At 39.9% G+C, this 26,357-nt stretch overlaps 3 protein-coding genes across 5 annotated transcripts; 1 reads left to right on the plus strand and 2 right to left on the minus strand.

Moving 5' to 3' along the window:
- Window positions 1-6,513: 6,513 nt before the first annotated feature.
- GNPTG (N-acetylglucosamine-1-phosphate transferase subunit gamma) lies at window positions 6,514-20,910 on the minus strand. 3 transcript variants are annotated; one of them, XM_054516526.1, is made up of 13 exons: window positions 20,787-20,910; window positions 20,652-20,706; window positions 20,329-20,396; window positions 18,163-18,217; window positions 17,971-18,054; window positions 16,829-16,922; window positions 15,411-15,525; window positions 14,772-14,854; window positions 14,388-14,516; window positions 12,886-12,967; window positions 11,575-11,770; window positions 8,291-8,689; window positions 6,514-7,063 (listed from the first exon to the last, which is right to left on the minus strand). In XM_054516526.1, exons 1-11 carry the CDS (start codon window positions 20,893-20,895, stop codon window positions 11,646-11,648), a joined length of 999 nt encoding a protein of 332 aa, XP_054372501.1. In that variant the 5' UTR covers window positions 20,896-20,910; the 3' UTR covers window positions 6,514-7,063; window positions 8,291-8,689; window positions 11,575-11,645. The 3 variants fall into 3 exon arrangements, with proteins under 3 accessions (XP_054372501.1, XP_054372500.1, XP_054372499.1); XM_054516525.1 differs by having other exon boundaries at window positions 8,476-8,689; window positions 20,652-20,709; window positions 20,787-20,844; XM_054516524.1 differs by having other exon boundaries at window positions 20,652-20,709; window positions 20,787-20,844.
- On the minus strand, window positions 9,111-11,152 carry LOC118692474 (ubiquinol-cytochrome-c reductase complex assembly factor 4). The gene is made up of 2 exons (XM_036392332.2): window positions 10,797-11,152; window positions 9,111-10,691 (listed from the first exon to the last, which is right to left on the minus strand). The coding sequence occupies exons 1-2, from the start codon at window positions 11,150-11,152 to the stop codon at window positions 10,355-10,357; spliced, it is 693 nt and encodes a 230-aa protein (XP_036248225.2). The 3' UTR covers window positions 9,111-10,354.
- Window positions 20,853-25,564, plus strand: TSR3 (TSR3 ribosome maturation factor). The gene is made up of 6 exons (XM_036392327.2): window positions 20,853-20,975; window positions 21,066-21,282; window positions 22,127-22,320; window positions 23,102-23,275; window positions 24,597-24,660; window positions 24,739-25,564. Exons 1-6 carry the CDS (start codon window positions 20,894-20,896, stop codon window positions 24,881-24,883), a joined length of 876 nt encoding a protein of 291 aa, XP_036248220.1. The 5' UTR covers window positions 20,853-20,893; the 3' UTR covers window positions 24,884-25,564.
- Window positions 25,565-26,357: the final 793 nt, after the last annotated feature.

A 26,357-nucleotide genomic window follows, 5' to 3' on the forward strand; every position in this document is an offset into this window, starting at 1 on the left:
GGGACCCAACCCGCTGTGCCACCGCTGGCCCCTTGCTCAAGCATTCCACTGCAGTCCTAAAACTCTGCCTTTTCAGAGGGTGTTTCCTGTGACCCTGACCGTAATCTTCAAAATATGCTAAAGACTCATAAAATGGCTTTGAAAAAGCCCCAACAATACCCTAAGAAGTCCCAGAAAAGTCCCTTCCAAAATCCCCTAAATAAGTTTAAAAGTCCTGGAATAAAAGCCTCACAAAGACATGCTCAGTCTCCGAACTCTACCTCTTGCTGTCTAGCCCACAGATGTCGTCCCTACTTTTTGCAGTGGCTCTGTTGTCCTCTGAGGGTTCTGTCATTGTGCTGCTGTGTGAGGGTTGCTGTCTGGTCTCGCTGTTAGGGTTGCTGTGTTGTGCTGCTGTTGGGGGAAAAGGCTGTTTTTAGGGGGGCTGCTTAGGCTGAGGTTAGGGCTGGGGTGAGGGGTGGTACAGCTGTACCGTGCACCCCTGATCTCCACTGGACTGTCCAGCCCTCAAGCCCTGTCCCTTTACCCCTCAACCGGTCCCTCTGCCCCCCAGCCCTCAGCTCCTGTGTGTCACCCTTGACCCCTCTCCTTTGCCCCTCAGCCCCCAGCTTCTCTGTGTCACCCTACAGCTGCCCCTGCCACCCTCAGCATCTCTGTGTGTCACTCCCTGTTCCTCCCTCAGCCCCCAGCCTCTGTCACCCTCAAGCCCCCACAGTGCCCCTCAAGCTGCCCCTCAGCCTCCATGTGTTGTGCCATGAAAAGACCCTAAAAAAACCTAAAAATTCCCTGAAAAACCCTAAGAATACCCTAGCCCTAAAAAGTCCTTCTCATACCCTCAATAGTCCTAAAAAACCCCCAAAAACACCCAACCCCCCCCCCAAAACAATTCTTCAAAGTACAACCGAGTGCACGGCCTTGTCCCTGTGCGAGTAAACGTTTGAGGTTTTGCCGGCAGCGTCACCGAGTGCTGAGGGGTCCCCTGGTCGATAGGGCAACTTGGGAGGGTTTGCTTCAGGCTTTGCTTGTGAAAGGTGTGAGAAAAGCAAGCAGCTCTGAAGCAGATGAGCCCCCTCTTGCCTGTTGAAGTGTTGGATAAATCAAAGATAAACCTCAAGGTCCCTTCCCACCCAAACCATTCCGTGATTCTTTGCCCTGGAGGCGAGGGTGCACCTGTCACCGCATTTCTCTTCACAGAGAAAAGCAAGGCACAAGTCTTCCCAAGAATATTTCTGGGATTCACGTTCTCTGAACCTCAGAGGAGGTAAAAACAATTCTTATCTCATTTGCTGTGCCTGTGTTTGTGCTGAAGTAGAATGCAGCGTGGAGATTGTTCACCCAAAGTGATGGTGTTTTGTTTCCTTGGCCTGTCAGGGCCAAGTGTGTGTGTGTGTCGGGACTGTTGGGTGACAGTCATGAGTTGTGTGCGGGGTTGAGTACTTGGCAGATTGGGTTTAGATGTAATGTAATATAGTATAATAAAGCAATTAATTAGCCTTCTGATAAGGCAGAATGCAGACTGGAAATATTTGCACATATGATATTAAAGGACATGTGAACCACCTTTCTGTGAGGCGCGGAGGGATACATGCAAGGCGCTGCAGTTTTCGCCTGCTGTGGTGCCGTGTATAAACACAGTGGTGGCAGAAGTGGCGTGAAAGGGCACAGGGATGCCGGCTGTGGCCGGACAGCGGCACGCAGCGACTCGGAACCGGGACCGGGCTGTACCAAAGCTGTGGTGAACGCAGTGGGGGTTGGCGGCGGAGCCGTGGAGATAGAACTGCGCATGCGTGCGGCTGATCCCGGAAGCAGCGCTGTGGTTCGATGAGTCGGCGCGGAGTGATATCGCTGGTGCTGGGGTTGTAGCAACTGCGCATGCGTGGGTTCTGTCACTACCGCAGTGCGGGCAGTCATCGTGGCGGCGGGCAGGACGGGGCGTGCGGGAGGCGGCGGAGCTACAGGAACGAGGCTGCGGAGCCATGCCATCCAGCAGCTCTGAAGCGGGAGGGTGCGGTGGGGAAGGCACGGCTCGGCCCGCCATGCAGCGGCGGCAGCAGGAGAGGGGAAGCGACCACGGGCGGCACTGACGGGAGCCTGGGCTGGAGCGCCGCGGCGCTGGCACGGGGTGCCTTGGGTGGCTGGGGCGCCCGGGTAAAACAGTCATTAAAACACCCTAAAAATTATTGAAAAAGCCCTGAAGGTATCCTAAACATTTCCAGAGAATTCCTAAAAAACTCCTGTAAAAAAAACCCTGAAATATCCCTAAAAATCCCTGAAAAATCACCTGAAAGACCCTAAAAAACAGTTTAACCCCTACCTGTAACACTGTGGCCTCCAAACATCATCTCTACCTATTAATCGGGGTAACTGCAAGACCCTCAAACACCACCACAGTCACCAGCTTGAGTTGGTCTGGGCAGCACCAAATAAAATAAAATTAAAAGCTTTAAAAATAGAAAAATTAAAAATAAAAATTAAAAAAAAAAAAGCTTTAAAAATAAAAAAATTAAAACAAAAAATTAAATAAAAAATAAAATTAAAAGATAAAATAAAAAGCTTTAAAAATAGAAAAATCAAAAATAAAAATTAAATCAAAAATAAAAAATAAAATAAATGCTTTAAAAATAAAAAAATCAAATCTAAAAATAAATAAAAACTAAAAAAATAAAAAAAATGCTTTAAAAATTGATAAAGCAAAAATAAATATGAAATAAAAAATAAAATTAAAAAAATAAAATAAATAGTTTATAAATAAAAAATGAAAACTAAAAACTAAAAAAAATTTAAAAAAATGCTTTAAAAAAAAAACCAAAAATTAAATAAAAAAATTGAAAAATAAAATAAAAAGCTTTAAAAATAGATAAATCAAAAATAAAAATTAAATCAAAAATAATAAGAAAAAAAGCTTTAAAAATAAAAAACTCAAAACTAAAAATTAAGAAAGAAATAAAAATAAAAAAAATTTTAAATGCTTTAAAAATATAAAAATTTAAACTAAAAATGTATGGAACTTCTACCGGTTTTTATTTTGTTTTTCATTTATTTTTAATTAATTTTAATTTTTTAATTTTATTTTTTATTTAATCTTTATTTTTAATTTTGCCATTTTTAAAACTTTTTATTTTATTTTTTAATCAAATTTTATTTTTGATTTTTCTATTTTTAAAGCTTTTTATTTTATTTTTCTAATTTTATTTATTTAATTTTTATTTTTAATTTTTCTACTTTTAAAGCTTTTTATTTTATTTATTTTTTTATATTCATTTTTAATTTTTCTATTTTTAAAACTTTTAATTTTTTTTAATTTTATTTTTTACTTAATTTTTGTTTTCAATTGTTTTAGTTTTACAGCTTTTTTCTATTTTTATTTTTTAATTTTTATTTTTAATTTTTCTATTTTTAAAGCATTTTATTTTATTTTTCTAATTTGATTTTTTATTTATTTCAAATTTTTATTTGTTTTATTTTTTCAGCTTTTTATTTTATTTTTCTAATTTGATTTTTTATTTAATTTTTATTTTTAATTTTTCTATTTTTAAAGCATTTTTTTATTTTTCTAATTTTATTTTCTATTTTTTATTTTTCTATTTTTAAAGCTTTTTATTTTTTTAATTTTATTTTTTATTTATTTTAAATTTTTAATTGGTTTAATTTTACAGCTTTTTATTTTTCTAATTTGATTTTTTATTTAGTTTTTATTTTTAATTTTTCTATTTTTAAAGCATTTATTTTATTTTTTAAATTTAATTATTTATTTAGTTTTTATTTTTAATTTTTCTATTTTTAAAGCTTTTTATTTTTTAATTTTTATTTCTTATTTTATTTTTAATTTTTCTATTTTTAAAGCTTTTATTTTTTATTTTGGTTTAGTTTTGATTTTTCTATTTTTAAAGCTATTTTATTTTTTTAATTTAATTTTTTTTAAATTATTTTTAAAGCTTTTTATTTTTTAAAATTTTTTATTTAATTTTTATTTTAATTTTTCTATTTTTAAAGCTTTTAATTTTTAAAATTTTATTTCTTATTTTTAATTTTTCTATTTTTAAAGCTTTTATTTTATTTTTTTTAATGTTTTATTTTTAATTTTTCTATTTTTAAAGCTTTTATTTTTTTTTAATTTTATTTTTTAAAATTTTATTATTTTTAAAGCTTTTTATTTTATTTGGTGTTGCCCAGACCAATGCAAGCTGGTGATTGTGGTGGTGTTTGAGGGTCTTGCATTACAGCAGTACCTTTTATGGAACTTTTACGGCACTTTACAGTTTTTATTTTGTTTTTCATTTATTTTAAATTAATTCTGTTGTTTTAATTTTATTTAATTTTTTTTAAATTTTTCTATTTTTAAAGCATTTTATTACATTTTATTTGGTGCTGCCCAAACCTGCTGTAGTGCATTTTTATACTTTGTAATACTTTGAAGTAATTTTGTTTTGTATCCCCATATTTTTCCCAAATGGTTCATCCCAAACTGTACCCCCCTCCCTTTACCTGTGTTATCCCTCTCCCGGGATGAGATCATCCCCAAACCCCCACCCTGGCTCTCTGTCAATCACTCAGCCTCCCATCCCCTCCATCCAGAAGTTTCTCTCACTTGATTTGCTACTCCCTGCCAAATGCATGCGCATGCCAGGTCTTGAGCCTGGTACTGCAGCTGAGCCTTGAAGGAGGAATTGTTTACGCAAGGCTTCTCCTTCAGTTTTGGGATCCAGTGCTGATTGCGACCACGTCTGGTGAGAGAAGTGATCATAAATACACCAGGTTTCTCTGTGGCTCATGAGAAATGAAGAGCAGGTGTGGCCCAAGGCAGGTGTTGTGGTCAGATCCTGTCTGCTCTGCACGGAGTTTTTGGTCTCTGGGAACCTCTCGTGTGGGGCAGGAGTTCATGTTGCATCATCTCCTGCTGGGCTTCACTCCCAGATGCTCCAGTAATGATATCTGAGGGTTATCTGGCTGCACTGGCCAAAGATGCTCTGCTAAGACACCTTCTCCTTCAATTCTTTCAGGTCCCATCGGCTTTCATAGCCTTGTATATTTTTAAATCCTTTGACATTTGAAACACTGTTCCCCTGCATGGCCTTCTCCTAAATCCCAGCTTCTCAGAAGGCCCAAGGGGACAGGGTTGGCCAAGGGTGGAGCTCTTCTGGGTTTGTTGGTGGTGCCTTGTAGTGAACAGTGTGTTCAGAGCTGCTCTGCTGGTTCTGCCTATCACTTTGACAGGGAAGGAGTGTGCTGGGATCTGATAAATCACTAAATTGTCGCTTCTAAATGCTGCTTGCAATGAAAACATTGTCTATAAACCCTCCTAAATGGTGTTAAATTTGTCTGCTATATTTCTTCCCTCCTACCCCACCACTGCTGCTCTAAGTATGAACCCTTAGTAGCTCAGTCTTTCTTTGTGTTTTGTTTGACATTTATGCCCACTTTCCCCAAAGCTCTGGGGGTTCTTTTTAAAATATGATATCGACTTTTTTCTTCTTTCTAAAAAACACCCTGAAATACACACACACACACACTAAAGAAGCAGGTCTCCATGGCTCAGCCCTGAGTGGTAAAGGAAGAGCAACAGGAAGGGTGCTTTGTGGTGCTGGAGAAAGTCTCTGCAAGGCTTAAAGGAGCATCCCATTTCCACAGATGGCTTTTTTTTTTTTAATGGGTTATGGTCCTGGGAAAATCTGGAAAGAGGGCAAGTCCCTCATTCCAGTTTGGACGTCTCTTATTTTGAGAAATGTGTTATTTCAGCTCTTGGAGAGCATAGTTTTGGATTCATCCTCACATCCTCCAGTCTTGGTGGCTCTGTTGTTTTTTTATTTCCCTTTCTCTGCCCTTTTCCCTGCCCTCACTCCCCTGATAGCTGCAGAGGATGTGATTCAGGCACTCATCACTGCTCTGCAGCTTCTTTACAGAGCTAAAACTGACTGGGTCTTTCATCCTCCTCTCATAGCAGTGGTGCAGAGTGAGGCACATGGCAGGGCAGGGGTTTTAGCTGTTGTTTTATCTTCTGGTTTGATGTTTAACAGATGAGGCAGAACCCCAAGCCCCTGCTCACCATGTCAGGCTAGGCTGCAGGGGAGCACATTGACAGCAAAACAGTGGCTGCACCACAACCACCATCAATCAATCCGATAGAAAAAGGGTTTAAGGCTTCTAACAGTGCCATGCAGACTGAGCTGAGCCCAACCTGGGCCTAGCTTGATCCCTGATCTGTGTAAAGCCCTCTTCTGTGCTTTCCTGAGGCTGGGACAGCTGGAGAGGTTGCTCTCCATGAGCACAGGATGGCAGCTGTGGGCTGAAACTCGCTGAGCTGCCTCCCCACTACGTGATGGGATTGTGAGGGATTTAAAAGAAAAAACATTACCATGTCTTTGTCAGTCTGCCATGCTCACTTAAGCTGGCCGTTGGTGATTTGTAGTATTTTTTAAAATAAAAACCAAATGCTTTCCCTTTATACATAAATATGCTTTGAAGAGGGCTTTAAAGGAAAGATGATTAGTTACTATCCAACTCTTGCTAAATTCATTGGTTGATGGTCCATATTTTAATGTCACTGATACCTGATACAGACCATTCCCAAGCTGTTTGATAATTATTTATCAGCCATCTGCATCAGCATCATCTGCATGACCAGTGATGGCCAAAAAGCAGGAAGGAGAGGAAGGGGTTAAGCTGCAGGCAGGAAAGGGAAGGCAGAAACCAAGCAGCAAACAATTGGCACCTGGGCTCCATTGAAGACTAAAAGTGGGGAAAAAAAGGATTAATTGAAAAATCTGCCTATTGTGTGTGCAGTCTCCAAGGGGAAACAAACAAACCCATTCAAAGGAAGGGAAAAAAAGGCAAAGAATTAAAAAATCCTTGTGCTGTTATGCAGAACTGGGGTGTTTAACTCTTCCCAGTCTCTTCCCAGTCTCAGGCAGAAATATTTTTATAACCAAACCATCTCCCTTTTTAAAGCATTTAGTTGGATTGAGTAATTTCTTAAGTCCTCCATCATCAGGACCAGTTTGGGTTTGGCAGCTCAAACATCAAAGCTCTTGGCAACGCCAGGACAAGTTCAGTGGTTCTCCCTGTCCTGAAAGAGAGGAGAAAAGGGAAGTTAAGCTCACTGCAGAATCAAAGCCTCCTGCACTTCATCTTTTGGCTTGCATTGCTCACCATGGAGTTTTAGCCATAAAAAAAGGGGAGGTGGCACCAAATCGAATTAAAAAGTGCCCTTTCCCAGTGTTTTTATTCCAGACATTCAAAGGAAGCTCATTTTTCTTCTAGCATTCTTTCCCTAGTTTTAGCAGAACCATTCTCATCCCAGACCCCACTCATCAGTTGTTCAATCCTTTGGCACTGGATCTGGACAAAGGAAGGGACACATCTGGGTCACAGGAAAGCACAGAGGGAAACCCTCCAAAACTGGACAGAGAAAAATGAAATGCAGGAAGACTTACCTGCAGCTGGAAGCTCTTTGCACTGGGCTTCCTTTAAAGGAATGGATTTGCTGCTAAACACATCTCAGGCTCAGATGTGACCAGGGAGAAGGTGGGATGGAGATGAGGAGTCAGACAGTGAAAAGCCAGGGAGATGCAGGGCCCAGGAACATCAAGGATGGAGAAGAGAAGGAACAGGGATTGTTCTCCTTGTTTAGATCCATCAGTGCTGGGAGCTTGGGAAGCACATGAGGGTACCAGAGGGATGCTGGGCAGGAGCAGGAGAACTCCAGGATAAGGGCAAGCTGCTCCCACTCCAGGGCTGGGCAGGGGAATTATTTCCCTCCCCTTTCCAGTGGGATGCAGGTGCCAGCCCATGCAGAGGCAGGAAAACTGCCTTGCAATCAAGTACAAAACCTGCCTGGCAAGCCCAGGACGCCAGCAGCCATTTCTCCTGGATTTCCTGCTTACAGGCATTTTAAGCTTGCTTTGTTTCAAAAGCACCTTTTTTGCCAAGGGCATTCCCACTTCTTTTGGATCCTGAACAGAGGTTTGGAAAGCTGACTTTGATGAGGGAACTGTTTCTTATTTTGATCTGTGTTAACTTGGACTTTCCCTTGGCACCAAAATCAGGGGGTGAACCCAATGTGGCTTCAATGGGACGTAAGATCCCAGCCATCCAATCCCTAATTCTCTCAGGACTGATTTGTTGAACCTTTTCAGGCTTAATTTAGCAAACTTAAGGGTTTGGCGATTTCAGGATCAAAACAACAAGGAATCTGTGAAAAAGAAACTGAACTAAAGCCAGCTAAAAACAGTCCCTGCTGATGACTCATTAAAACAACTCAGTCAAAAGGAGGCAGGATTGATTCAATACTCACCAACCCATCTGGCCAAGATCAGAGTTCTCTGCCCACCAAGGACACAGCAACGAGCAGGGACCTTTCTCCCACTCTCCAATACAGATCTCCTCCCTCCACATGCAGGGAACTGTGGCCATTCAGGGAACACTGACTTGGTCCTGGGCTGGCAACAGGAGAGAGGAGTACATGGAACGTGTTCTGACCTCAATGCCTTCCAGACTCAGGAGAAAGTACTTCCACCGCTCCTGGAATCTTCTTCCCTGTCCCTTCCAACTTCGGAAGGTTTTGGTGGGAGCTGGGATTATCGGTGTGGCTCAGAAGCTGCACGTGGCGCCTAAAGCATTCCCTCGGGAAGACGGAACTTCCTTCGTGCCTTTAATTTCTTTATGCCAACTGTTCTCCCCGACGCTCCGCAATCTAGAAAGAAAAAAAGGGAAAAGACGGAAAACTAATTCATTCTGGCATTAAGGAGGGTTGTTTATCCCAACATGCTTCCAGGCAAAAAACTATTTCTGCCACTCTAGCAAATCCACTTGATCCACCATCTCAACTTGATAGTAACTATTTAAATACTGTACCAAGAATCATAAGAACGGGAGGCTTGAAATTCTCAGAAATGGTTCAGCTTGTCTACTTTAAGGACTTTCCCAACCAGGGAACTGAGGGCAACTCAGCATGACCCTTTCTCATTCGCCACTCACCTGCTCTTCCACTGCAGCGTGGCTCTCTCTCCTAGGGACGTTGGGGTGCCCCAAATGACATCAGAGCCCTGAGTCTCCACTCCCTCCCCCCTCAGCCTTTTTTCCTCACCCCCAAAGAAGGCACAGAACGAGTGGTATAAACACACACAGAGGGGCAGCTCTGTATTTCTTAAACAATTCAGTTTCCATAGAATATGGTGCAAGAAAGCTAATCAGAAGCAACAGGCATTACACCTGAGCTTCAATATACTAAAAAAACAAACAAACAAAAAAGCTAAAAAACCAAAAGTAGATTATTCTTTCACTCATTCACCAGGATGCCCCCATGCATCTCACTTGCAACATTCCACTGTAGCAAAAGCTGAATACCAAGATTAAACCTTGTGACAGTACCAAATCAAATGTGGCATCATGTGGTTAAGGGACTCTACAGCAAAATCAAAAGCCACAGTAGTGCATGTTGTTCAGACTAATCAGTGGTATTACACAAATGTGATGCTACCCCCAATTTCTCCATAGCTTCAGCCTATCTTAATAGTTACTATCATCTTTGTTGGTGTTGGGGTTTTAATTAGGCATTTTCATGATACAAACCTGATTTTCCATTTTTACATTTGAGAACTTTAAAAAGCCTCTAATTTTGAAGGGAACAAAGTCATGTTAGTATTTCGCATTTCTCCTCTCCAGGAAAAGTTTCCCGAGAGTGCAAGCTTGAATATCTATGAACCCACACAAAAAGCCTAGTACTGCATTGTTCAATGAGACATCCCCAATATAATGCAAGCCAAACATTTCAATTTTGGGCAAAATACTCTCCTGCCAGTATTGACCGTGTAAATCAATCAAGCCTAGAAAGTTCTAGTCCAGAAAGAATGCACCCTTGTAGGCAATTTCTACATTAACGAGGAGAATTACATACAAAAATTCAGAACATAATTGCATGGTAATTAATCATTCATTTACAGCTGTCTTCAGTATAAACAGAACATATTCTGTAACCACCAAAATGTGAAATGAAAGTCACCTTAAGCAGCAATTTCACAATGACATTAGGTACTTTTTAATACAACAATCCGCTAAGAAAAATGATCCATAGAAAAATGATGGGTTGCATAAAACTTACCTTCAAGTTCAACTTGATTTGCAATACATCCTGTTCATCCCTACCTGTGCAATCCAGAAACTACACCTTTTCCTACCAGTGTAAATTACTACGGCAAGATCGGCACAAAAAACAGCATGAAGAAATCAAACTTGCAAGATAAGACTGCCGAAAAACTAGAAAAACATGTCTTTTTCATTACAGCGCCAGTACAGCTTTCAAACAGGTGAATGCCAGAAAACTTTTGTCAGCTCCCTCACGGCAGCCGCACTCCCGTCCTCAGTTCTCTTTCAGCAGCTGAAGAGGAGCACTGCTTTCCTGGGCCGTATCTGAGTCCACGATCTGGCCGAAGAGAACCGCCTCTAGTCGCTCGTCGGTCTCCCCGTTCTCTCTGAACACACACCATAGCAACAGCTCTGCGCTTAGCACACTAAGAGGCAGCACCCTCACCGACGGCCTCTCGTGGTCGTTCCCCATCGACCGACTAACGCTCCAAAACCGCGGACTGGCCTTGCTGCCGCAGAAGGGAATGGGCCCCCCGCCCTCCGCACCCTCCGGGTTCCGCCGTCGTGCCAGCCCCCGCCGAGGCCCAGGCAGACAGGGGGCTCGCCGCACCCTGCAACGACATACGCGTGAGCGTCGCGAAGGGCTCACGATGCGTCCCGGCCCCCGTCCTCACCGTCAGCGGCCCCGGTCCGCCCCGCTCCTCACCGCTCCTCACCGCCAGCGACCCAGCGCCCGGATCATCCCCCGCTTTACGTGAGCGGGAGCGGAAGCGCGAGGGCTCGGTGGGTTGGGCCGTGGCTCAACGCAGCTGCCGCCGTGAGGGCAAGGCCGACAGGACCCTGGGCCGGGGGGTGCCGAACCGCACCACAGGAGGCGGCATAGTGACCGCAGATGGCGTGCTCGGCGTTCACCGATGGCAACAGTGATACTTCCACAGTTTGTGTTGGAGGAGTCCATTTTATTCTGTATTACGTACAGAGAATTGCCAGGTATTACCTCACCACAACTATGTTTTTGTAACAACTCAGTGATTTCATTGCACCTTTCTGTCAGATTCTGACCAACTTCCATTTAACCTGACAGCCCAAGACGACATCGACCTTTGAACACGAATCGGTGCAGTGGTGTGGTCTGCACTGCTGGCAGAAAAAGTTTCCTTTTCCGCTAAAGTGTGTCCAGAAATCTTTTTAGCATATAGATGAAATAGCATGTTCTTAATACTGTATTTACTACCTTTCTTGAAACGCGTTGCAGCACTGGTCTTGAGCTGGTTTATATTCACTCCATCTTCTACCACACTTGGTCAATAAAAATAGCAAAAGCCGGAACTAGGCACAGAGAATCTTTAAGTTTGGGCCAAATACTGGTCGTACCAAAGAAGTGTTACAAATGTTGTCAGAAACTAGCTAACTATTCTCATAATGGTGTGCCCTCACTCTACTACACTGTGTTTGCTTTAGGGCACAAATTGAAACAAAGTCAAGAATACTCACAAGAAGGCAAATCATCTTTGTGGCATAATACATGTTCAGTTTAATTTACATTATGTACCATCCAAGTTTCTTCACAGAGTGTAATTCCAAATTCCTGTATCGCCATGCAGGTGCTCATCATCCTTTGACCCATTAAGAACTGATGCCACTGCAGTTGCCAGTTGGTGACTTACATACTCAACACTGGAATTTCCAGCTGTAAAATTAAGTTTTTAATATGACATCAGTTATTTTGGCTTTTAAACACCAAAACTTTTTTGTCACAGAATTCACTAAATAATTTTGAAGTCATCTACAGTGAACTGAATTCGACTTTTGATTTTAGAGTGCTAATCTGCAATAATTAAAAGAACTATTGCAATACGACCAAACAGGCAGAAATACTGTGCAAATTACATTGCTAATAGTTTAAACATGCAGATAACATGTTCTACAAAATTTTTATATAAGTTTTTTCCCAGAAAAGTTTCTCAAACCAAAAAAGAAAAAAATATTTTGTCACTAATTTTAAGCTAATTTAATTAGCTCAAAGGTTCTTTGTTTGGTTGAAGTGCCAATTCTGAACATGCAACTGTAAAAGAAAAAGATATATGTATTTATGTATATACATGTATTCCTGGACATTAAATTCTCCTTTGACAAATAGTTCATGTAATAAAGGGCATGATGGTCCGGCAGGAATGAGGAAAAACAAACCAGCAAACAAACAGAAAACCCAATTACAAACCTCTCAAAAAAAAAAAAAAATCAAAAAACAACTTATCTGGAATTAATCCAGATAAGCCGTGCCCCTTCACAGCCAGCAGCAGTCTTTTCTACTAAAAACTGCATGTGGTATGGTACTTACCTAACAAAAATCAAAGAGAGGGAAGAAAGAAACAGGCAACTTCAAAAAGGGAAAAAAACAATCCAAAAAGATACAGAGAAAACTTCAAGTGTTATGAAAGAAATCAGGCCTTGTGGTTAAAATACAGAAGTGGAGTTACTTAACAGACACATTTCTTCTATTAATGATGTAGTATCCGTTTCCTTTTGAACTGGCACCTTAAGGACTGGAGACAAACTTCAGTTACAACAGCAGTCAAAATTTTTCTATAAAGCTAGAATTTCAAGTCATCAACAGATTTTTTAAGGACAAAGTAAGTCCTTGTGGACAGGAATCAAAATCTAAGTACTTATTAAAAACTCTGTCTACTGAATTTTACCTCCAGAGATGCCAGATTATTTAACTGTTATTGTAAGTGAAAACAGCATTGGGGTATTCACATTCTGAGCAGACAACAATGAAAAAGAATGATACCAAAAACTCACCAAGATTTCCTTTGTATGCAATACCATGCTGACCTAATAAAACTCTAAGTTTTTCTATTTCTTCAGAAAGTTGCTTGTATTCCTAAGAAAGAAAATATATTAAAAATAGTCCTCCCACTTTTCAAATACATACCTAGATTGGGAGCTTTTAAGAAAAAAATGCCTCTGTGCACAGTTTTTACACCTCTTGGCTTTGAAGAACTTAAAATGCTTGTTCCAGGAACATAAAGCAAATTTTAGAAAAAGATACATGTCTGTGTTGCCAAAAGAGGAGCCAGCTTTTTTAGAGCCCAAGAGTAAAAATTAGAAATGCTTTCTGTAACTATTTCAAATCTGTCTTGTAACTAGCATTTTATCACAGAACAAATCTTAAGTTTGCCTCAGGACTACCCTTATTTTATAATTGTTGTAATTCTGCCATCTGGAAATTTGTAAATTCTTCAACTCTTGGCCTAGTAACTTCATGTTCTTGCTCTCAGCAGTTTCTGTTACCTTACAGCAGGCATTGCTTAGTTCTTTTGAGATTCAAAGCATGTCCCTGAAATCTCAGAGAAGCCCCTATTTTTTGCTGTGTTTTGGTGTTTACGTGAATAAAGACAGAGCAAAAGAATAAGTATTTAAGATTCTGTGTTTACCAAACCAGCCAATTTATGTCAATTAAGCTATGATGAAGCCAGAAAAAGAAATAGAAACTATTAAATACTGTATTGATAATGAGTGAAAAAATAATCATGTGACTGTTCCAGCTCCTATGAGATCAAAACGGCGATCTTTACATTGAAGTATATTCAGCTTAACCATGGTTTTATTTGGTTATATTCATTAATTACTACGTGGTGTTTTGTCTTTGCTACCTTTTTCAAATAAAAACAGCAACTGCTTCTCTGTATTGTAATAAATGAATTCCCATCCATGCTCTTTTTCTGATGGTCAGGTTGTGCTCTTTTAAGCTGAGCACGCCTTCGGCCTCTATTTTCCCCATTCCAAATCTGTTGCAGAAGAACTGTTCACGTACGCAAGAGTCATTCAGAAATAAATACAGCCATTCTGGCCTTTTGCTTGTGCAACAGCCAATGCATTCTTACAGGAGTCTGGGTAATTATCAAAAGAGATAATTATCCACAGAGAGAATTAAAAGTGTCAACACTGTCGAGGTTGGTTACACATTTATCTTCACTAGTAATTTCTTCCTTATCTCCAGACTGATATTTCCCAGAAAGAGTACCTACAGGGTGTTTATAACCCAAGCGCATCCACCAATTCCTTCATAACCCCTATCTTCTTACTGGGCATTCATTTTTGCTGGTTTGTTTTTGACTTAGGGGCTATAATAAAGATACCAAATCACATTACATGCAGGCTGTTACATATTGAAACCAGAAAAGATAACTCCATTAAGAGATTCAGCTGAACACCAAGGGCATTTACATAATGCTCTCCCACTGATACTGTCATACAGTGAAAAGGTGGCAATTCCACATTGTAAATATTATGCTCTATACCTTACTGCACTTTTCCACTGTTTCAAATTCCAGAGATATTTTCTTACTCTGTTTTTCAACTTCATTTTCTTCTGTTGCTTTTAGAAGTCCTGCTTCCTCAAAAATCTCTTTCAGAATTTTTTTGTAACCCTAGAAAAGAAAGTTTCCAAAAGGTGATAGATCAATCTATTCAACTCTCATCTCCGCTTGCAATTTGCACTGGCCATTCCAAGTCCTCAAGCTTCATTACCGTTTCATATAGCAGTTACAGAAACACGAAAATTACTATTTGCCAACTGCAGAATAAATGCATCTGCTCTAAAAGGAGAAACTACAGAAGCCAGGTTTGGCTATTTGACAGTAATATTTTTTTTTTACCACATAGAGTTGGAAGAATTAATAAACCTGGTCGGTTATTAGTTCATCGTACAGAAGCTGCTCTGCTTCATCCCACTTCCTCTGCAGTGCTTCAGTCAGAGTTGGATAAACTGAAAAATGGAAGTCAAACCATATAAAAACCAGGAGCACTATCCTGCATTAGTTAATTCCTCCTCTAGTATCACGCAAGAATATTTGTTTTAAGAACTCAATGTTTCTTTACAGTACACAGTCTCCACTGCTTTCAAAAGCTGGGCTTACGCCTAAATTGCACTTCACACATTTAAAGTTTCTGGAGAATGACCAGAAATTTTTCTTATTTCCAGATCCAAGGTCTCATATTCCTGTGTTCAACGTAATTCTAATGGAGCTTTTTTGTAATGTAAGTAAATGGGCAGATACTACAGGGCTTATTCCTACAGTCCAAGAAAAGGAAAAAAAAAAATCATTCACATTGACAAAAAAAAAAAATTAATCCCAAATAAAAAAATTAGTTGAGAAATACCTAGGTGTTATAATGACTGGCATTTTAAAAACCACTTCATATAATATGTTAACATCTAATACTAATTTATATTAAGGTACTAACTCAACCTAAAAATGGACACTCTGAGGATAGTGTATATGCTAGCTGTTCCACAAAGTATTTTTTTTTTTTAATCTTACCTAAAAGTGAGTGGGGATGGCACACGAGAGGAGTCTCAAATGTCAGAGAGTAAACACAAGTACTTGGCTCAGACACATAAGCCAATTTATTGCTCTTTCCACAAACAAGATGAACCTAAACATCAGAAAAAACAAAGATGAGCAAAAAATATCTACATGAAACACCATCACTGATGATCTATTTGCTGTGTTCCAATGCTAGTAGATGCATTTCTGTACATTCTGTCATGTCAAAGCTTCCAGTGCCTTTTTAAATCAAAAAGAAAAAAGAAAAAAAAAAAAGAAACAGCATCATAGCAAGCACATAATCCATTTATTTTATCAAATGTGAAAATTGTTTTCTCTAATGGGAAATGATTCTCCCCACCAACCATTGTTCCTTGGACTAATAAGTACTATATTTTCAACAAGAAGGAGAGTAAAAAGGACAGTGAATAGGACACCTTAAGAATCTCATCTAACATAAGCACAATCTTCTTAAATTTCATTTCTGACCAGTGTGCTAATTTAAGAATATAAGACATATCCAGACTGCAGAGAATTGTTTTCATCTTTAGATTTGCAGCACCAATATTTTTTGTCTTCAAAATGAAATGCCAGTGAAAAATTCAATCACAATATCAAAGGTCATACAAGAATATGAATTCTTTCTGCAGCTTCTCTGGGAAATAAAGATGTTAAGCAGGCACCTCCATTAGAGTATAACATTTTCACCATGGCCAGGATATGGCAGCCAAGTTGGCAGCTAATTGCAAGAGATTCAACAAGGTGAAGTACTGGGTAATGCACTTCGATCATAACAACCCCGTGCGCTGCTCCAGGCTTGGGCAAGAATAGCTGGAAAGCTGCCTGGTGGAAAAAGACCTGGGAATGCTGGTTGAAAGGTGCTACTCATCAGACTTGTGCTCCAGACCCTTCCACAGCTCCAGTGCCCTTCTCTAGACATGCTCCATCACCTCAAAGTCTTTCTTGAAATATCCCTAGTGCTTGTTCTAACACCATACTTAGCTTCTCAGCATGCTATTGTTAACTGCCGAATTCTTTTCCCTCCTTTTTCCTGGATGTTTTTAATAGACTGGCATCTTCAATTCTGCAAAGAGCTCTTTTCCTTTATTCTGCCTGACACACATTACAAAGCACTGTACTGTATTTCTATAGTAATAATTATACCACTCTATCAAGGAAAAAATGAGCTGTAAGTAACCAATGAGAATACATAAGTAAATATCCCCAAAATTTTATCCTGATTCTAGCTTTCCTCCTCCAGTCATTCACACAGTCCCTGAAGGAATTCATCTTTATGTTTTCTATCACAGCTTAAATGATGACTTCCTCAGGGTAGGAATGTTTCAGTTTGTAGAGTCACAAGTGTTTGTAGAGTCATGCTGTCTGAATTAGCATAGTTTAAGTTATTTTACCTTTGTCTGTCTGCTCTTAGTTTCACAGGAGTCTCCTTCCCTCATCCACATTCCAACAAATGTGTTATTGTCAATTTCCCATTCGTGCCAGATTCTGAAAAAAGAGGACACTATTTTGTTTTAAGTTACTGGACACAAAAAGATGAACCCTCAGGAAGAAAACCAAGAATACCCTTATACCATGTTCAATTTAAGTGTATATACTTAATTTCTGTTGTCTCAGGATTTCCACTTCCTACAGCCAACACCTTGGAAGCAGTGTAGTTTGTTATCCATGTTGCTATACAGCACACATCAAAAGCACTTTTTGAGAGCAGAGTTTTGGATCAAATTTCAGTTTGGAAACCATTTGCAGTTAGAAATCTGTGTTTAAGTCTAGTAAAATAAAGTTTATCGATCAATCCCACAACAAAGTCCATGAGGCTAAGTACCCTGTGCAACTCAGTTTGATTGCAGGATTTTTAGTGCTGGTGAGAGCACCTACAAAAACTAGTCTACTTCTACTAGTCCTAAAGCAAATGATACCCTCAGCATGGTGATGTACAGTTTTCTCACATACCCGCTTACTGTTTTGCACATAGGAGAAAAAGAGATATCTATATACAAAATATCTAGAAAAGCAATGGTCTGGTTTATACTTAGATTTATTTTAGGTATTATGATTTGGTGGTATTAAGATCCAGGGTATTTTTAAATACTTTGGGATACTTTTTTTTGGTTCTACATTGAGCGTTTTATAGCTTTTTATATTGTTCAACTACCATTAGGCATAAAGCACTCTTTTTCATTTTATAATATTTGTATTTAACCCAAACTGCAAATAGTTAATGGCCATGAAATCTGTGTTAATATAAGCTGTAGTTAGACATTATTGAATTTCTCACATGAACATATCACACTTGCAGTTGGCAGGGGTTATTAATCAGTCTCCAGCTAAAATAGGAGGTTAGTATTTATCAACCAAAAAAAAAAAACAACTGAATTTTTCAAGACAGGGTATTTTTAAGTATAACACCTTGGGAACTACCATGATCTAAACTGACCAATGGAAGAATCTTAGTTTTAAAACAGCCTCATTTTTACAATCTATGAAGTGGCCTGCTGACAACATAGCTAAAACGTAAAAGGTCTAAGTGCCTCACCCTAAAATCCCACTATAGGCATTCCATCGAAAAGTTTGCTCATGCTGAGTGACATTATGGAAAGGACAAAACTCATACTTGTACCTTAAAAGGAGAGAAAAGAAAGAGAAAATAAGAAATGTTTCAGATTGGAATAAAAAACTAGTTTATTACTAGTAAGTATATAAACAAATATCCAAATCCATTACTCACGTGGATTCCACAAAACTGAAACACTTGCCAGCAAGCCTAAAGAGATGTGCAGGGCCTAAAAACATCACAAGAGATGACATAAAGGAAAAAGAATGTTTTGGTTAAATTTAAGCAAGCTACTGTGGTGACAAAATTGTGAGGAGTACATGACAAATTTAATTTTCTGCTGTACATAAGGAAATTTTTATCCTTCATATAAATTACTGTAAGTTCTCACTAGCACAATACCGGATTGCATCACGTTCTTTAATGCTTTTCATTCCCACTACCCAGTGAAATAGATAAGCCTAATTTGACAACAAAAATGAGAAACTGGTGTAAAAATAAAACATTTGGAGGTGAGGTCCATAAAAGGAATCATCAGTGCAGATCTTGCCAAAATCTAACACTGAAATCACTGAAACTCTTGCTTGGCATCTGTCTCCAAATTTATCCAAACTCTGAAAGTTTATACTAGCAAAGCTCATTTGTTCAAAATGTTGACAGTGGTGCATATTTAAGTTTCACTGAGATTCTCAAACTGGATTTTTTTTTTCCATTTGCCTTCATCGTCTGATCCAGGTAACATTCAACAAGATAAAACTTCTGCCGTCAGACAGGTCAGCAGATGCAATTCTATTCTTTTTGTATTGACTACAAGGCCTGTTGCCAAGGAAATCCAAGACTGGAAACTTGTCATTAAAAACAGGGAGAAAAGTTCTGAACTACATGCTAGAGAAGTACTTCAGTCTCTCTCGTATATGGAAATTTACCTTGGAATTACTAAATATTAATGAGGAAAGAAGAAAAGAGATTACAAAGCAAATAAAGTAAAACCCCATCCTGGACGCTAATTCCCCACTGTCAGGATTGCGTGGGTACTTTTTCCAAGTATCTAGACAATCAATCCTACAAACAAAGGTCAGACTACCAGAAACACGCCCTCCAGAATGCTTTAACCACTGGGATACAGGGATACTGGGATACAGGCAGGTGCTCTTTCCCAGGTATTCTTCTGACTGCATGATCTTGCATTTCATTCTAGAGATGGGCTTGGCCAAAGGGTTTGTTCCTCTACTACATGAAATCTGTGCCTCAGTGATTAGCATGCTCTCCCCACAAATGAAGAACAGCAGATGTGAATGTGTCCGTAAGGAATGCATTAAACTCATGTCTCCCTTTCCAGGGCAGATGCTGTAGAAGAGAAACTACCAGAACTATTACCCCAACTGTTTTGTAGAAGAAAAGAAAAGGATGGTTTCCATGCTAAACAAATAATTGTGCAAGACAAGGTTCCATGCCCTTAGGTTCATGTTCCATGTACACTCCCAATTTTTGGCTACGTGACAGATCCCACAACAAAGCAAGAAGGATTTCTGGTGTGCTGTCCTTTTCTCCTACTACTTTTGGCATCTTCCCATTCAGCATTCTATTACTAATCACATTTCTAACTATATCACATTTCACATGCAGTACATGCAGAATTATACATTTGAGTTTATAAAATGTGACAGGAAACATTAAGCATAATCACATTCAGTGTCGTCGTACCAAAATGCCTTTCTTGAATCTCAACAAGGTTTAAGTTTCTGCCTAAGGTTAGCAGAGAGACAAGAGTTACTCCCTTTTGCTTTGCCTTCAGTGTTTATCTGCTCTCCTCTAGAGATGGTCTAGAATTTTGTACATCCCAGTTCATTTTGCTTAAGGGGTGCATTTATGTTGCATCACTGAGGCTGCGTGTGAAACTGAGCCCTTCTGACTGGTTCCAAGACTACTCTTTGGACTTCTTTTTAAAACTATTTTTGGATAGTAAGTACTACCAGACCATGGGATGACTTTTATATAATAATCTCAATGACGGTGAGGATTGTGTCAAGAAAAAGAGTTTACTGTGGGTCAAAAGGATCTGTTACAGGCTAGAAAAATACAGAATAAAATGTATGCATAGTGCCATCACAAAAATAGCACCGGGACCTGGAACCACCAGTGAAGTTAATATAGGTTTTAATCCTTCAGGAGCACAATGAAATATATTTGCCCGTGCTTATTTTCCATGATGCTTAAAAAAACTACAAGCGAAATTCGGTTTTCTATGCATAAAGTCGAAATAGACTACTTGCACTGCAAACAACTGTTGCTAAATGATGAAAACGGTACAAAAAACCAAAAAGTAACGGTTGCATATACCTGATACTGCAGACGGGGACATCTTTGGCTGCAGCCTATTTGTTTGAGGCAAGAATGGGTTATTCAACCTTTCAAAAGAAGGAAAGTTAAACGTTTAAGGCTGAGTTATGCATCTGGGCGTCCATACATCCTCCCCTACCTGTGTGTCTCAACACCGACGGCCGCTGCCCGCGGGCCAACAGCGGGGCCTGCGGGAGCGGCCCGGCCCGGCGCCCCATCCCCGTTGGCAGAAACGGGCTAGAGCGGGTACGACAGCAAACAGACCCGAACCCGTCGAGTGCAGGTGGATCACGGGACGACCCGGCGAGCAGGCGGCCACGTACCCGAACGTAGTCGGCTCCTCCACGATCTTCATTTTTCCCGCCGAGGCGAAGAGACCTGCTAGGAGAGAGCAGTTGGGAGCGGCGGATGGGCCAAGCGACCGGCGCGTCCGCCCGGGCCGCGGCCCCCGCACCCACCCAGCGCCGCGCTCAGCGCTGCGAGCAGCACCCGAGCCGCCATCGCCTGCTTCGCGGGAAGCGGAAGTACGTAACGCCGCGGCACGGTGTCTCTGCCGAGCGCGGCCATGGAGCGCGGCCGGCGCGGGGGCCGGCGCGGGACTCGCGGCCTCGAGACTTTCGCGGCGGAAGCGGAGGCCGCGCTGACAGGTGCGTGAGGCGACACGGGCAAGGGCAGGCGGGTCCTGCCGAGGTGTCCCGCGTCACCGTTGGGCATTGATGTACACCTGCTGTTTTCAGCTTGCCTGGACGGCGAGAGGGCCGCGGATGGGGGCGCCCGGGAGGCCAAGTTCCCCTGCCCCCTTGCCATGTGGGAGCTCGGACACTGCGATCCCAAGAAATGCACCGGGAGAAAACTCGCCCGGAAGGGGTTGCTGCGAACCCTGCGCCTCCGCCAGAGATTCCCGGGCGTCGTCCTGAGTCCGCTGGCCACGGAGTACGTCTCTCCGGCTGACAGGTGGGGCCTCGGTGCCTGTTGGCAAAACCCGGCGGCGAGGGAAGGGGGGGGGGAGCTGCAGACTGTGAGGGAGAGCACTTCGTTCAAATACCGTACTGATGCTGTATTAAAGAGAGAGAGCATTTTAACCACTGATACATGGCTGAAACTCTTATGGAATGAAATTGACGTTCTTATTACGTTACACTGATGCATGAACATGAGAAACAGAGTCGTTTTATTAAATCAGCTTAATATTTTTACACAGCTACTATCAGATGAGAAAAGCATCTGTAGCTCCCAATGAAAAATCCAAGTGCACGTCCTGTAGGTTAATTTCTTCAGAGCACGGCCGTGTAGCTGCTGTGTCTTGTATCATGCTATATTAAGTTCTTCGGTAGACAACACAATGTGTTAACCCGAAAACTTTTTGCAGAAAATGAGAATTTTCTTCAAATGTGCCTGTAGAATTTTAATAAAGATACACTTATCAGAGAAAAGATTTGTCTCTAGAAGCAGAGAGAAGCTAGCAGAGAACATAAATCAGAACTTCGGTGTAGTTGAAGGTGTGAACATTACTATTAATCACACTTCTGTCACATTTTTAAACCTAGAATTATTCACATTTCATTTTGAAACACATGAGTAAACCTTTTATTGCCATTTGTATGTTTGGAGGAAAACCATGCTACTATTCTTTCTCATTGAGTCTCTGTTAGAGGTTATTGTAAAGCATATGGATTTTGATTAACAAAACCAGGGGATGTATGCAAGTTTGTTGCCAATATAAAGCAGCAATTGGATTCTCACTTCATCAGTATAATGGTAACAATTTTTCAAATACAGTGACATTTCTTTTTTTCAGGCGTGTCATTGCTCAGAGTGGAATTGCAGTCATAGATTGCTCATGGGCCAAATTAGAAGAAACTCCCTTTAAGAGAATGAGGGGGAGTCATCCACGGTTGCTGCCTTACTTGGTGGCTGCAAATCCTGTAAACTACGGTCGGCCATGCAAGCTGTCCTGTGTGGAAGCTTTTGCTGCAGCGTTTTGCATTGTTGGTAGGCTCAATTGTCTGATGGGAAGTATGGTGCTAGCAATTGCTACATCCTTAATAAAACAGAAGAGATGGTCTGCAACAAAACAAACTGTAATGTTGTCATACAGGTCATCACTTTCCTGACTTTGGGATCAGATTATCTAGCTTTCCTCCAGGTGCGTCTTACCAGTTGCACTGAGGTACCCGTGCGGTATTCATGTCAGCTACTAAATGGGACACAAACTGATAATCCTCATTTTGTCTGGATGGCACATAACGTTAGAAAAGCTGTTAAAAAAAAAGAAGACAACACAAATGCTTAGGCAAGGTTGCCTTAATGAGAGGTAGCAGCTGGCTGTTATAGGGCTAGGTCTGGGTAAGAACAAAATAAATTGGCCCCTCTTGTGATGTTTTTCAGAGTCATCACAGAACTTTGATAAAAGAAATGCTCTACCATACTGCAGACAAATCTTATCTTCTGAAAATACTGTACAATTGATCTTGTACTGAAGGGCTGTGGGAGATAGAGCTTGAATCATTCATTACCTGTACAAAATAGTTTTATGTAGCACTTGCCAGAAGGCTATGATCTGCTCTTGGATTCAGTTCCATGTTTGAAGTTAAACTGAAATTTGAAAATATTTGTAGTCTTCCCATAAGTTTTAATCCCCGAACACTGAAAGAAACACTGGCAAACAGCTTTCTATTGTATTGACATGAATGCACATACTTAACTAGAAACATGTAAGCCAAGTGAAATCTCACAGTAAAGAAGAAAACTAATAAATTATTTTCTGTTTTAGGATTCCCAGATCTAGCCACCATTCTTCTAAGGAAATTTAAATGGGGTAAGGCATTTCTTGACCTGAACAAAAATCTCTTGGAAAAATATGCAGCCTGTCATTGCCAGGACGACATGCTAATCATTGAGAAGGACTTCTTAGCTTGTGTCCAAGAAAAAAAAGACGAAGAAATAGGTAAGAGACAAACAGAGAAACATTACATGTGCTCTTTTTCTAACTATTTTCTTTACAGTATTTTCCTTAAATCCCATAAAAATATTAGCAAGGTGGAAGATAAGTGCTTTGCTGATATGTGTTGTTCTATCTTTATACTGTGCTAAGTGTACCTGTTAGCCCATTTTTTTCAAATCAAATAGGGTGAAAATGACTAAAGCAATTTAATACATAGAGTATTCACAGCTGAACCATAAAGCAGTTACCCTTATTCAGCTAACCAAATTGGAAACTTAGGAGCAAAAAAAAATACAATGCTTCCTTGTTTTCTATACAGATGTTAAAAGCAGAGTATGAGTAAAAAGACTAATAATTGAGAAGTAACCTATGAGAGAAATATACGCATACAGTCAGACACCAAGTTAGTTACACATAAATCTAAGAAGGACCCTTAATAGACATATTATGATGTTTAAAATCAGATCTATAAAGAGAATTAAAATAATTTATAATAAGTACAAGTAGCTTATTCACAAAGTCTTCCAGTAATTTATTGCGGTCCCAGTGTTTCAGGCTGCATTCACCTGAGTGCTTGGTATCATTCAAGACAGCACAAAGAAAGGCAAATAATCAAGAACATATGAAAAGGGATTATCCTAATTAACATTTTCCTTTCATGGTGATTAAGCCCTTAAAATAGGCCAGGGGCTCATACTGCAAGAAGATGGTCAATAGCCTTCACTTGCTCTAAACTTTGATCTCTTTGCCATGATACTGAATTAAACCATCCTCCTGATGGAAGCCTAACTAGGTAGACTAAACTGAAGACAGCTCTTAAGAGGCAACATGGCTATGCCACTTAAAATACACTTCCACCTACAATCCTGTGTATTTTCTGGAACTGCAGAAACAAGACTTGTTTGACTTTTCTGACAGTTCTTCCCAGCTACTTCAGCCAAAGTAAGCCCAGCCCTACCCTTACTCAGCAAGAGCTAAATCTGGACAGCTGTAATTCACTTCTCAGTGGACATCAGCTAACTAGACAGCCATTTTAGAACTTAATCAGTGTTTTCTTACCCAAAGCCTTAGAAACCTACTTATACAGTAAGTAGCTCAAGAGCTACAGGACCCCTTGCTGGGGGTGGGGGAATAGAGTGAAAAGCCTAAACTGGACAGGCAGGACTTGGGTTATTTTCTCATCTCCCCCAGTTTCTCCTCTAACAACTATGGTAAACTTATGAGAAATCTGAACTAGCCTTTCTGTTCCTTCCCCTCCCTGCCATTAATCTATGAAAATGAAGGAAGACCATTAGAAAATGCTTTTTTCATCTTCTTTTTCCAGATCCATTTGATGTTGACCTAGAAAAAGAATTTTCTAATCCCAACAGGCCAGTCAATTCCTCAGGGTAATGAAATTTAATTTAAATCATAGTTTTACTTACTATAAGTTATTTTGCTTTTATAATCTTGAAAAATCTTTCCAGTCTAGCAACAAGGAAAGAAGACTCTGAGGAGGACAGTGTAAGCAATTCAGATGATGCCACTGAAAGCAGCGAAAGCATTGATGAGAGCAATCCAGAAGAAATAAAAATCCCCAACAATCCCAAAGAGTTGCAACATCTTGTATAAAGAAATTTTTTTGTGACTACTTGAGTGTGTCTTGTTCACCTGTAACTTGATGCTTGGCAAACCTCAGTCTCTATGCAGGTTTGTAGGTATTTTTAGGCATGAGGTATTTTTAGGCCCTAGGTTATTAAATTTTTAGGTAAGTATGGAACATTAAATTATTTTGTAAGGAGTTTGAAGCTTAGTTACAAGTTAAAAAATAACCCAGTATTCTAATCGATATGTCTGGAATGTGGTTTATAATAAACTCTATTATTAAACTAATAGTATATTAGGTAAACTTTCATAACTTCTGGTCTATATTTCAATAGGAGAATGACTAAGCTATTGGCCTGTTCATGGTACCTACCACATAGGGAGTCTCTTGACTTTTTGCAGGCTTGAATCTGCCATATGTATTTCAACTACTTCATCTGTTTAGAATAAACTGAGCTAAGCCTGAAAGGAAAAAAAAACGCTTCTTGGAACTCCTTTAACATTTCAGTATGTCTTTTCAGGAACTTTAATTGTTCATTTTAGTTATTTTGATACTGTCCTAAGCAACAACAGTGTTTTTGGCACTTCATACTCAGAACTGTACTGTGAAATTTCACATCACAGGTTCATCAGTGCTATCTCTGTCCATTTTCATCACTTAAAGTGGCACTGTAACAAGTCAGAAATAAACATTGTCTGGCCCTTAAAGCTTTGTGATACCAGCACTAGTATCTCAGGTCACTTTTCCCAACGCCTGCCACTTTGTATAGTGAAAATGAGCTGTTAGCAGTTGTTTCCTATATATTTAAATAGAATCCTCTTTGGAGTTTCAGGCACCCAACTGAAACCTAAACTTTAGTGACCCTTCAGTAGAATTGGAGATACCAAGGACAATTTGTAGACTCACCTTCACAACTCAAAGTTCTCCACATCACAGGACTTTCTCCTCTTGTCCCTCTACTACTAGAGGGATTAAATACTAGCGCTACTGGAGCTAGAGCTGGGAGTAACAGCAGCAGTTTGGGTGGTACAAATACTCAATTTCCCTTTTAAAAACAAGAAGCACAAGAAGTAAATTAATTCTATAAGGAGACAATTCCCTTTGATTTGGTTTTTTCAATAACTTCCCCACCCATATGAAATCTGTCCTACATGTGCTGCTTTAGCAAGGATTTCTTAGTGACAAGAAAGCATTTCAACATAACTTTTAAAAGACTGAGAACCATGTGAGCATGTCAGCTATTCTAATTTGGGGGAATGCTTTTATATTATTAAGCTGTAGTAATCAAATGGAGACGAGCAAAACAGATCTGGAAATAGAGCTGTATAACTTAGATTAACTTAAGTGCTGAGCTGTAGCCTTTTTTTAATAGAACCACTGAGGAAGCTAAGCTCAGATGGAACAAAGCTTTTCACTTTTTTTGGTTTTGCAGAATGATTTGACTTTAAAATAGAATTAAAAAAGCAGGGAAAGTTTAATAGAGGGCATATGAGCTTGACA

Source organism: Molothrus ater, chromosome 16 (genome assembly GCF_012460135.2).
Source record: "Molothrus ater isolate BHLD 08-10-18 breed brown headed cowbird chromosome 16, BPBGC_Mater_1.1, whole genome shotgun sequence".
NCBI classification, from domain to species: domain Eukaryota; kingdom Metazoa; phylum Chordata; class Aves; order Passeriformes; family Icteridae; genus Molothrus; species Molothrus ater.